Source organism: Oncorhynchus nerka, linkage group LG2 (genome assembly GCF_034236695.1).
Source record: "Oncorhynchus nerka isolate Pitt River linkage group LG2, Oner_Uvic_2.0, whole genome shotgun sequence".
NCBI classification, from domain to species: Eukaryota; Metazoa; Chordata; class Actinopteri; order Salmoniformes; family Salmonidae; genus Oncorhynchus; species Oncorhynchus nerka.
The window spans coordinates 88,959,613-88,972,388 of NC_088397.1; the positions used below are offsets into that span (position 1 = coordinate 88,959,613).

Genomic DNA, 12,776 nt, shown 5'->3' on the forward strand with positions numbered 1-12,776 from the left:
GCAGCTGTAGAACTTTTTGAGAATTTGAGGGCCCATGCCAAACATTTTCAACCTCCTGGGGGGGAGAGGTGCTGTCATGCCTTCTTTGCAATTGTGAGCATGTGAACCAAGTCCTTAGTGATGTGGACACAGAGGAACTTGAGGCTCTTGACCCGCTCCACTGCAGCCCTGTTGATATGGATGGGCTTGTTTCTTTTAGTCCACAATCAGCTCCTTGGTCTTGCTGACGTTGAGGGAGAGGTTGTTGTCCCGGCACCACACTGCCAGGTCTCTTGGTGCCTAGCCACCCTCATTTCATGATGGTGTTGGAGTCGTGCGTGGCCACTCAGTCATGGGTGAACAGGGAGTACAGGAGGGGACTAAGCACACACCCCTGGGGAACCCCCGTATTGAGGGTCAGTGTGGCGAAGGTGATGTTGCCTACCCTCACCACCTGGGGGCTGGCCCGTCAGGAAGTCCAGGATCCAGTCGCAGAGGGAGGTGTTCAGTCCCAGGGTCCTAAGCTTGGTGACAAGTTTGTAGGGGACAATGGTGTTGAATGCTAAGCTGTAGTCAATGAAGAGCATTCCAACAGTGTGGAGTGCAATTGAGATTGCATTGTCTATGGATCTGTTCGGGTGGTATGCAAATTGGAGTGGGTTTAGGGAGTATGGGATGATGGAGGTGATGTGTACCATGACCAGCCTTTCAAAGCACTTTGATTAAAGATGTGAGTGCTGCAGGGTGGTAGTCATTGTGGCATGAAGCCTTAGAGTTCTTGTGAAGGTGATTGTAGTCACCTTTCACGCAGTCAAATTATTAAATTGTTTTTCAAATACCGCTGAAATTCTGGTGTTTCTATGTAAAATGGTTTTGTTATATTTCAGTCTTCTGTGGTGTATAGTAAAGTGTAATATTGGGATACAAACTTAAAAATGAATACATTTCATCCCTATATCTGACAGGTCTTCTTTTTTAAAGACCATAACCATGTGTGTGAGGTGTATACGTTTGTTTCAAAGTAGATATTTTTAAGACTGCCAAGAAACACTCTGTGTGACTCTGATTTAGCCCACTGTAGCAAAATGTTTAAGATGTGGGGATGCAGCCTAGGACAAGGAGAGGTAGAAAATTACTGTGAATATGTGTGTGTGTGTGTTTGGTGTGTGTGTACCTGTTGTCCCCTGAAGCCAGAGTAGGACAGGGTGTCTGGCAGGGTCACCAGTAGCTGGGCAGCATGGGCATCATCTCCATCCTCCTCTGGGGACAGAGGGTCTGAGGGCATGTTGGTGACGGTCACCTCCAACACCACAGACCTCTGGTCAGACAGAGAAAACACCGCCACTGCTTCATCATCCCTGCAATGAAGGGATTAAAAGGGAAATAGAAAAGGGGAATAGAGAAAGTGGTTAGACATAGGATCTCTGGTCAGACAGAGAGAACACCGCTACCTCCTTGCCATCTCCGGAATGAGAGGGGCATGAGGCGGCAAGTAGCCTTGTAAATAAGAATTTGTTCTTAAATGACTTGCCTAGTTAAATGATAAATACAAAATGAGGAAATAGAAAATAAGTGGTTAGATATGAAGTGTGGCACACCAGGGGGTTTGATCTAAATGTTTACACAGATCAGACACAAGTGTGATACCTCAATTTCAAAGGTGTTTATCTAAAACAATAAAGAAAAAGACCCAGGTCTCCTCCATGAGACGTCTTCTGGGCTCCGGGGAATGCTGTCTCCTCTGGGGTAAAACACAGAGCCCCTTGGTTCTACCGGACTGTAAGGATGTCTATCCGATAGCAACCTCTCCAATGTGCTTCCCAGCTGGTAGTTGTATGGGCCCTGTACGGCTGGTGAGCAATCAGCTCCTTGATTACTCGCCAGCAACAATCAGCCCCAAGTAGTCCTGTCCGGAGGACCCGTCGAGACCTGGAACGTTCAGTAGAGGAAGCCACCGCCATCCCCCTGGTGGCTTGTCCATGGTACGCCACACATTCCCCTTAGCCCTGTCAGGAGGGGGGAATGTCAGTGCGATGAATGTCTCCCTTCTCGATAGGGCATTCCTGTTCCCATGCTTTGCCGCTGAACTGTACAAAACAGAAACATAGAAGCAATGATGGGACAAGAACCAACTGGTGACACAATCGTTGGTGAACTTCCCCTGCCATTCAGACCAGGGAAGCATGGTCTGTGACCAGGCTGAAGTGGGTGCCAAACAGGCACTTCACTGCTAGACACGCTTTCTCGACAATCGAGTACTTATTTTCTCTGTGTATCAGCTTCCAGCTTATTTTCATGATGGGGTGTTCCTCCCCATTGTGTACCTGGGACAGGACAGCCCCTAGTCCCACATCGCAGGCATCCGTCTGCACCAGCCTCGGTACCTGGAAATCGGGCATCATCAGAATCAGATGGGAGCACAGGGCTTCCTTCAGGTGCTTGAATGTCACTTCGGCCTCATCCAACCACCACTGTTTTCGGAGGCGGGCCCTGGTCAGATCGTTAATGGGGGAGACTATAGCCGCAAAGTTGGGGATAAACTGACTATAATATTCCGCCTCCCCCAGGAAGGACATGACTATCCCACCAGTCACAAACAAACTGATGTCGTTCACCCCCCTGAAGTCACTGCAGAAAAGCAGACTACCGTCCGGTTTGAGCACCGTCACGATGGGGCTGCCCCATGTGCTGTGGGACTCCTTGATGACTCCCATCCTCAGCATAGCCTCCACCTCCTGCTTCACAGCCTTCCTTCTGGCTTCTGGATCCAGTATGGCCTCTTTCGTACCTTTTCTCCGGGCCAGGTGCAGACGTGGTGTTCAATGAGGGTCGTTCGGCCCAGTTTCTCTGAAAACACAGCGGTGTTCCGAATTAAAACCCGGAGGGTTTGTTTCTGGGCTGGTATAAGGTCCTTATTGCTCAGGATCACCACTAGTCAATGTCCCAGGTTTTGACCACAATATGGCCAAAGCTGTCCTCACGTGGCACCTCTTCAATAGGTTCACATGGTAAATCTGTTGGGGTTTCAGTCTCCCTGGCTGCCCTACAAAGTAATTTACGGGTCCCAGCTTCTCTGTCACCTCGTACGGCCCGTGCCATGTTGCCAGGAACTTACTTTCTGTGGTGGGGATTAAAACTAGCACCTTGTCACCCACCTGGAACTCTCGGGGCTGGATCTCCCAATTGTAGACCTTGGCTTGAGTGCGCTGGGCATTCACCATATGTTTCCTTACCACTGGCCATATGGCTGTCATCCACTCCCTCATCGTCGCTATGTGTTCCACCACACTGTGAAAAGGGTTCAGCTGGGCTTCCCACACCTCCTTGGCGAGATCCAGTAGGCAACAAGGTCTCCTCCTGTAAAGGAGTTCAAAAGGGGAAAACCCAGGGGATGCCTGGGGCACTTCTCAGATCGAGAACATTAGGTGGGGTAGTAGGTGCTCTCAGCTCTTCCCGTTCCGCTAAATGACCTTGCGCAGCATTTGTTTGAGTGTCTTGTTGAAGCATTTGACTAGCCCATCTGTCTGCGGGTGAATGACAGAGATCCACAGATCCAGAGAGCACACAATTCTTTCATTAGTTGGGACATGAACTCGATACCTTCGTTAGTCAGGATCTCGTTTGTGATGCCCACCCTGAAAAGGTGGAACAGCTCCCAGGCGATTTCCTTGGGGACCTCCACCTGTAGGGGAATGGCCTCGGAATATCGGGTAGCATAATCTACTATTACCAGGATGTACCGGTGTCCTCGGGACGTTTTTACTAGGGGATCCATTATATCCATGGTGATGCGTTCCAACGGCACTCCGATGATCAGTAGGGGAACCAGTGGGTTCCCGGAAGTGTGCTTTTGGGGCTGTGATTTGACACTCCGGGTAGCTGTGGCAATAGTATTTTTCTTTATTTTCACTATTCTCTACATTGTAGAAGAATAGTGAAGAGATTGAGATTCTTCAAAGTAGCCACCCTTTGATGACAGTTTGGCACACGCTTGGCATTCTCTCAACCAGCTTCACCTGGAATACTTTTCCAACAGTCTTGAGGGAGTTCCCATTTATGCTGAGAACTTGTTGGCTGCTTTCCTTCACTCTGCGGTCCAACTCATCCCAAACCGTCTCAATTGGGTTGAGGTTGAGTGATTGTGGAGGCCAGGTAATCTGATGCAGCACTCCATCACTCTCTTCTTGGTCAAATAGCCCTTACACAGCCTGGAGGTGCGTTGGGTCATTGTCCTGTTGTAAAAACAAATGATAGTCCCACTAAGCGCAAACCAGATGGGATGGCGTATCGCTTCAGAATGCTGTGGTAGCCATGCTGGTTAAGTGTGCCTTGAATTCTAAATCAACCACAGACAGTCAATAGCAAAGCACCCCCACACCATCACACCTCCTCCTACATGCTTCTAGGTGGGAACCACACATGTAGAGATTGTCCGTTCACCTACTCTGCGTCTCACAAAGACACAGGGGTTGGAACCAAAAATGTCAAGTTTGTACTCAAGGACAGATTTCCACTGGTCGAATGTCCATTCTGCGTGTTTCTTGGCCCAAGCAAGTCTCTTCTTCGTATTGGTGCCCTTTAGCAGTGGTTTCTTTGCAGCAATTCGATCATGAAGGCCTGAGTCACGCAGTCTCCTCCTGAACAGTTGATGTGTAGATGTGTCTGTTACTTGAACTTGAGGCTGGTAACTCTAATGAACTTATCCTCTGCAGCAGAATTAACTGTGGGTCTTCCTTTCCTGTGGTGGTTCTCATGCGAGCCAGTTTCATCATAGGACTTGATGGTTTTTGCGACTGCACTTGAAGAAACTTTCAAAGTTCTTGAGATTTTCCGTATTGACTGACCTTCATGTGTTAAAGGAATGATGGACTGTCGTTTCTCTTTGCTTATTTGAGCTTTTCTTGCCATAATATGGACTTGGTCTTTAATCAAATAGGGCTATTTTCTGTATACCACCTCTACCTTGTCACAACACAACTGATTGACTCAAACACATTAAGGAAAGAAATTCCACAAACACCTTTTAATTGAAATGCATTCCAGGTGACTACCTCACGAAGCTGGTTGAGAGAATACCAAGAGTTGCAAAGCTGTCAAAGGGTGGCTACTTTGAAGAATCTCAAATATAAAATATATTTGTTTAACATTTTTGTCATTACTACATGATTCCATATGTGTTATTTCACAGTTTTGATGTCTTCGCTATTATTCTACAATGTAGAAAATAGCAGAAATAAAGAAAAACTTTGGAATGAGTAGGTGTGTCCAAACCTTTGACTGGTACTGTATAATGGTGTGTATAGAAGTTATTTTCGGATATAGGTAATAATACAAGAAACTTTCTGGGAAAATAATATAAGAATGTTTTAATTTGACCTTTATTTAATTAGGCAAGTCAGTTAAGAACAAATTCTTATTTTCAATGACGGCCTAGAAACAGTTGGTTAACTGCCTGTTCAGGGGCAGAACGACAGATTTGTACCTTGTCAGCTCGGGGGTTTGAACGTGCAACCTTCCAATTACTAGTCCAATGCTCTAACCACTAGGCTACCCTGCCGCCCGAAATACCATACCATTACAAAAAATGAAATACTGCAAAGTTGTCTAGTAGCTAGAAACAGGGCGACCGTATCTGTGGGCGCCACCTTGTCATCAAAGCTCTCCAGGGGCAGTGTTGGGCAGCTCTGATATAGAGGAATGGTCAAATACAATGTAGAATGTAACAGCTATTAGAATTGCTCAACTACCTCTTCTCCGGGAGATGAGGAAATACAAAGAAGAAGTCATACTAACCTTGGCAGAGGGGTGAAGAGGTCAGAGGTGGAAGGTCGGGTTCCAAACTGGTAGGTCAACTTCAGGTTGCTCTGACAGATCTTATCATCGCCACAGCCTTCCCTCAGGAAATTCACCTGCAACGGAGGAGACAGACACATTTCAAATCATAGAATTGACCATAGAATCTTTTTAAATGTCCAAATGATTTCACTTTGGGAAACTGGTTCCCCCTCTATGAAAAAACAAAACCCTGTACTATACCGGTATCATACAGGTATGTATTAATTAGGCATGTAACACGACCATCTCCCTTCAGGAAAATGCAGATCAGTATGTTCCCTGGTTCTGTTGTTATGGTACTGACCTCAGAGTGTAGGGTGTTGGAGGTGGTGGAAACACTCAGTACAGGAGGTAAAGGTGCTGACCTCAGAGTGCAGGGTGTTGGAGATGGAAACACTCAGTACAGGAGGTAAAGGTGCTGACCTCAGAGTGCAGGGTGTTGGAGGTGGTGGAAACACTCAGTACAGGAGGTAAAGGTGCTGACCTCAGAGTGCAGGGTGTTGGAGGTGGTGGAAACACTCAGTACAGGAGGTAAAGGTGCTGACCTCAGAGTGCAGGGTGTTGGAGGTGGTGGAAACACTCAGTACAGGAGCTAAAGGTACTGACCTCAGAGTGTAGGGTGTTGGAGGTGGTGGAAACACTCAGTACAGGAGCTAAAGGTGCTGACCTCAGAGTGTAGGGTGTTGGAGGTGGTGGAAACACTCAGTACAGGAGGTAAAGGTACTGACCTCAGAGTGTAGGGTGTTGGAGGTGGTGGAAACACTCAGTACAGGAGGTAAAGGTGCTGACCTCAGAGTGTAGGGTGTTGGAGGTGGAAACACTCAGTACAGGAAGTAAAGGTACTGACCTCAGAGTGTAGGGTGTTGGAGGTGGAAACACTCAGTACAGGAGATAAAGGTACTGACCTCAGAGTGTAGGGTGTTGGAGGTGGTGGAAACACTCAGTACAGGAGCTAAAGGTGCTGACCTCAGAGTGTAGGGTGTTGGAGGTGGTGGAAACACTCAGTACAGGAGGTAAAGGTGCTGACCTCAGAGTGCAGGGTGTTGGAGGTGGAAACACTCAGTACAGGAGGTAAAGGTGCTGACCTCAGAGTGCAGGGTGTTGGAGGTGGTGGAAACACTCAGTACAGCAGGTAAAGGTACTGACCACAGAGTGTAGGGTGTTGGAGGTGGAAACACTCAGTACAGGAGGTAAAGGTACTGACCTCAGAGTGTAGGGTGTTGGAGGTGGTGGAAACACTCAGTACAGGAGGTAAAGGTGCTGACCTCAGAGTGCAGGGTGTTGGAGGTGGAAACACTCAGTACAGGAGGTAAAGGTGCTGACCTCAGAGTGCAGGGTGTTGGAGGTGGTGGAAACACTCAGTACAGGAGGTAAAGGTACTGACCACAGAGTGTAGGGTGTTGGAGGTGGAAACACTCAGTACAGGAGGTAAAGGTACTGACCTCAGAGTGTAGGTGTTGGAGGTGGTGGAAACACTCAGTACAGGAGCTAAAGGTACTGACCTCAGAGTGTAGGGTGTTGGAGGTGGTGGAAACACTCAGTACAGGAGCTAAAGGTGCTGACCTCAGAGTGTAGGGTGTTGGAGGTGGAAACACTCAGTACAGGAGGTAAAGGTACTGACCTCAGAGTGCAGGGTGTTGGAGGTGGTGGAAACATTCAGTACAGGAGGTAAAGGTACTGACCTCAGAGTACAGGGTGTTGGAGGTGGTGGAAACACTCAGTACAGGAGGTAAAGGTACTGACCTCAGAGTGTAGGGTGTTGGAGGTGGTGGAAACACTCAGTACAGGAGCTAAAGGTACTGACCTCAGAGTGTAGGGTGTTGGAGGTGGTGGAAACACTCAGTACAGGAGCTAAAGGTGCTGACCTCAGAGTGTAGGGTGTTGGAGGTGGTGGAAACACTCAGGACAGGAGGTAAAGGTGCTGACCTCAGAGTGTAGGGTGTTGGAGGTGGAAACACTCAGTACAGGAAGTAAAGGTACTGACCTCAGAGTGTAGGGTGTTGGAGGTGGAAACACTCAGTACAGGAGATAAAGGTACTGACCTCAGAGTGTAGGGTGTTGGAGGTGGTGGAAACACTCAGTACAGGAGCTAAAGGTGCTGACCTCAGAGTGTAGGGTGTTGGAGGTGGTGGAAACACTCAGTACAGGAGGTAAAGGTGCTGACCTCAGAGTGCAGGGTGTTGGAGGTGGAAACACTCAGTACAGGAGGTAAAGGTGCTGACCTCAGAGTGCAGGGTGTTGGAGGTGGTGGAAACACTCAGTACAGGAGGTAAAGGTACTGACCACAGAGTGTAGGGTGTTGGAGGTGGAAACACTCAGTACAGGAGGTAAAGGTACTGACCTCAGAGTGCAGGGTGTTGGAGGTGGTGGAAACACTCAGTACAGGAGGTAAAGGTACTGACCTCAGAGTACAGGGTGTTGGAGGTGGTGGAAACACTCAGTACAGGAGGTAAAGGTACTGACCTCAGAGTGTAGGGTGTTGGAGGTGGTGGAAACACTCAGTACAGGAGCTAAAGGTACTGACCTCAGAGGGTAGGGTGTTGGAGGTGGTGGAAACACTCAGTACAGGAGCTAAAGGTGCTGACCTCAGAGTGTAGGGTGTTGGAGGTGGTGGAAACACTCAGTACAGGAGGTAAAGGTGCTGACCTCAGAGTGCAGGGTGTTGGAGGTGGAAACACTCAGTACAGGAAGTAAAGGTACTGACCTCAGAGTGTAGGGTGTTGGAGGTGGTGGAAACACTCAGTACAGGAAGTAAAGGTGCTGACCTCAGAGTGTAGGGTGTTGGAGCTGGAAACACTCAGTACAGGAGGTAAAGGTGCTGACCTCAGAGTGTAGGGTGTTGGAGGTGGTGGAAACACTCAGTACAGGAAGTAAAGGTACTGACATCAGAGTGTAGGGTGTTGGAGGTGGAAACACTCAGTACAGGAAGTAAAGGTGCTGACCTCAGAGTGTAGGGTGTTGGAGCTGGAAACACTCAGTACAGGAGGTAAAGGTGCTGACCTCAGAGTGTAGGGTGTTGGAGGTGGTGGAAACACTCAGTACAGGAGGTAAAGGTACTGACCTCAGAGTGTAGGGTGTTGGAGCTGGAAACACTCAGTACAGGAGGTAAAGGTACTGACCTCAGAGTGCAGGGTGTTGGAGGTGGAAACACTCAGTACAGGAGGTAGTGTGTCTCGTTCCTCTGGGTTAGTTTCTGAGGAGAACATGGGGGGTCTGATGGTGTGGGTGATGGCCAGAGAGATGGGACGCAGCTTATCACGGATATTCTCCTGTAAGGGAAATAATTCAATGATTACTCAACGGGATTCAATTATATGGGAGTCATATGATATTGGAGTTGGAAGGAAATAATATTTGTTTTCATTCAACTTTTAAGACAATTATTAAATTGTTAAATTATGCCAGTTTAGCTAAATAAAGCACAACTTAAATACTTTTTCTACCCAGAGTAGTAACACAGTGCAACTGCATGTACTGGGTGATAGAGAGCACTGACAGAACTGAACACTTAGCTTTGCCTTTTTTGATGTTGCATAGTGGAAAGAAAAGGTCATTGATATATTCTGTAGTTGTAATCTCTAACACCTCCCGTTCGTATTCAGATTAAATGATTGTGTCATATTGTACTGTACGTTTAGTTGGAAGGTGGCGCTCTGGCAGGCGGGATGGCGTTGACCTTTCAGCTCCACCTCGTCAGTGTGTGTATACTCCGCCGCCTTTGCACTGCGACCCAGGAAGCTAACACGGTGGGGCAGGCCGAGCTTCCTGCGCTCTGTGTCAGCCTCGATGAGTAGGACCAGGGCTAGTGGGAGGGAGGGAGGCAGGAATGAAGGACGGGGAGGAAAGGAAGGAAGGAAGGAAAGAGAGTCAGAGAAAAGCCAGCACACTACAACACACCAGAGATAAGCTACTGGACATATTATCACACTATTTTACACAGCTGGACATATTACCAGACTATTTTACACAGCTGGACATATTACCAGACTATTTTACACAGCTGGACATATTACCAGACTATTTTACACAGCTAGACATATTACCAGACTATTTTACACAGCTGGACATATTACCACACTATTTTACACAGCTGGACATATTACCAGACTATTTTACACAGCTAGACATATTACCACACTATTTTACACAGCTAGACATATTACCAGACTATTTTACACAGCTAGACATATTACCAGACTATTTTACACAGCTGGACATATTACCAGACTATTTTACACAGCTGGACATATTACCAGACTATTTTACACAGCTGGACATATTACCAGACTATTTTACACAGCTAGACATATTACCAGACAGAAAAACCAACTGGTTCTAAACAGAGATGTGTACAGTAACTCACTGATGTCTGGTGAGTAGGTCTCTGGGTAAGCAGTATAGGTGAAGCAGGCTTTGACCTCCACACTGACAACAGAGAATAAAGTTTGTGAACAACAATCTGTCAACAGCAGAAGCACACTACCAAACGTGGTAGTGAAGGATGAGAAGAATGTTATTTGTGACCTACCACACTCCATCTCTCCCCTTGCAGTTGTGTTGCTCCAAGTCAATATACTGCTGAGGTTCGATGGATACATCCCGGGTCACGTGAATGACCGGACGAGACCTGTACAGAACTAGCTTATCACCGAGAGAGCCTACTGCCAGGTCAGGGTACAGGTTCCCATCGATGTCCAGACCTCCTGAGATGGAGTAGCCGAACCTCTTCACCCCCTCGTCCACTCCATCCAGGATCTGTGAGGGGCAACATGAAGGTCACATGTCTTAACTTGTATAATCAAGTGCAACTTTAAACCTGTAATTATTATTCAGATAGTCCTACACACCTGCATTTAGGGTATGATGTTATCAGTCAGTTAACTTAGTTGAACTTGAACCACATCAACTTTATTGAGACTTAACGATATGTCCACCATGAAGTTTGCAACACCGGAGTCGAGGCTTTGATTCGGATATGATGAGACACCATTGACTACTAAAGTTTCCCCATGTGTAGCCCTTTCCCATAGTCAAATGACCAAATCACCCTCTATTGGCCTCATGGGTGGAATGTTATTCATATTTCTCAGAATTTCAGAATTAATAAAACATTTTTACAAAAATCTGGTGTTTCTATGTCAAATGGTTTTGTTATTTTTCAGTCTTCTGTGATGTATAGTCAAGTCTAATATTGGGATACAAACTCAAAATTTAATACATTTCAACTCTATAAGCCCATAACCATGTGTCTGAGGTGTATATGTTTGTTTCAAGGAACATTTGTTCAAGACTACCAAGAAGCACTCTGTGTGACCCTGATTTATCCCACTGTAGTAAAAGGGTATCAATATACACATGGCAATCATAAACACTGAAATACATGGAAATTGCTATTATACAAAGGGTAATTTCACAGTATCATATTAAATATAGTATATGATATGTACACTGACTATACAAAACATTAACGTTCCATGACATAGACTGAGCAGGTGAATCCAGGTGAAAGCTATGACCCCTTATTGATGTCACTTGTTAAATCCACTTCAATCAGTTTAGATGAAGGGGAGGAGACAGGTCATATTAGGATTTCTAATCCTTGATACACTTGAGACATGGATTGTGTATGTGTGCCATTCTGAGGGTGAATGGGCAAGACAAAAGGTGTCAGTGCATTTGAACAGGGTAGGGTAGTAGGTGCCAGGAGCACCGGTTTGCATCAAGAACTGCAACGCTGCTGGGTTTTTCATTCTCAACAGTTTCCCGTGTGTATCAAGAATGATCCACCACCCAAAGGACATCCAGCCAACTTGACAAGTTTGGGAAGCACTGGGCCAGCATCCCTGTGGAACGCTTTCATCACCTTGTAGAGTCCATGTCCCCAACGAATTGAGGCTGTTCTGAGGGCAAAATCAGGGGAGGTGCAACTCAATACACTCAGTGATGAGCAACAAGCTTTCTAAAGGCTCTTCTTACCTGTGCAGGCTTGGTGTCGATGCCTGATGACAAGCCTCGGTAGATAAACACTTTGCCATCCCCATCGAACGGAGCCCCCACAGCGATGTCTGGACGGAGAGAGACAGAAACACATTGAATATAAACTCTACTAAGCCTCATTAAAACATTGTCTTTTGTTTTCTCTTTCATAAAATTATCAGGAAAACTCGTGACCTAAAGACAATAGGTATGCGTCCCAAATGGCACCCTATTCCCTATGTAGTGCACTGCTTCTGACAAGAGCCCTGGTAAAAGTGGTGCACTACATAGGGAATAGGGTGCCATTTGGGATGTGACCCAGTGACACAAGCCCTTCAAATCAGTGGATTGTAAAGTGAATGTTGTTTAAATGCTTTTGATTTGATCCAGTCCTTCCTCACCGTCATATCCGTCCCTGTCCAAGTCTCCCACGTTGTTGACGGTCAATCCAAACATGGAGTCATAGGTTCCATTGAGCCTGATTGGCTGAGCATATTCCCAGTTACCGAATGGATTGAGAAAGATGTACACAGCACCTCCGATCTCTGCTTTTCGGTCAAAGTAGTTAGGAGCTCCCACTATCAGGTCTGTCCAGCTGGGGGGAGAGAACAGGGAAGGAGGGAGAAAAGGGAGGGAGGGAGGTTCAGAAAGAGCTCTACAGAATCTTGGGTGGAAACAAGAAGATAATGGTTACAAATATAAACATTTAATTATTTATATATTATATAAACATAAACATCTGTAACTGAAATAAACGTTTTCCAAGGTTCTTTAGAAATCCTGGTCAGAGTGTTCCCAGTTATAGGATTCCATCCTTTCCTACCTAATTCAACTTCCATCTGGGATTTCTGAAAACATGGGAACAGGCAATTTTCGGGAAATGTGGAACCTTACTCAGCCATCCCTGTTGAGTCATGGTTACAGAGTACCTGTCCATACATTCCCATACACGACTATCAATAGTATCAGCAGCAGACATTAGCGCA

At 46.6% G+C, this 12,776-nt stretch overlaps 1 protein-coding gene across 3 annotated transcripts in view; it reads right to left on the reverse strand.

Moving 5' to 3' along the window:
• The window catches only part of LOC115122803 (integrin alpha-7), a 146,903-nt gene that overhangs the window by 40,700 nt on the left and 93,427 nt on the right, over positions 1 to 12,776 (reverse strand). For all 3 annotated transcript variants that reach the window (XM_065004214.1, XM_065004211.1, XM_065004215.1), the window contains exons 6-13: positions 12,192 to 12,385; positions 11,791 to 11,879; positions 10,343 to 10,569; positions 10,178 to 10,239; positions 9,447 to 9,616; positions 8,934 to 9,083; positions 5,773 to 5,888; positions 1,154 to 1,337 (exon numbers count right to left, since the gene is read on the reverse strand). In XM_065004214.1, the coding sequence (XP_064860286.1) occupies positions 1,154 to 1,337; positions 5,773 to 5,888; positions 8,934 to 9,083; positions 9,447 to 9,616; positions 10,178 to 10,239; positions 10,343 to 10,569; positions 11,791 to 11,879; positions 12,192 to 12,385 (1,192 nt within the window). The remainder of the gene's footprint in view (positions 1 to 1,153; positions 1,338 to 5,772; positions 5,889 to 8,933; positions 9,084 to 9,446; positions 9,617 to 10,177; positions 10,240 to 10,342; positions 10,570 to 11,790; positions 11,880 to 12,191; positions 12,386 to 12,776) is intronic.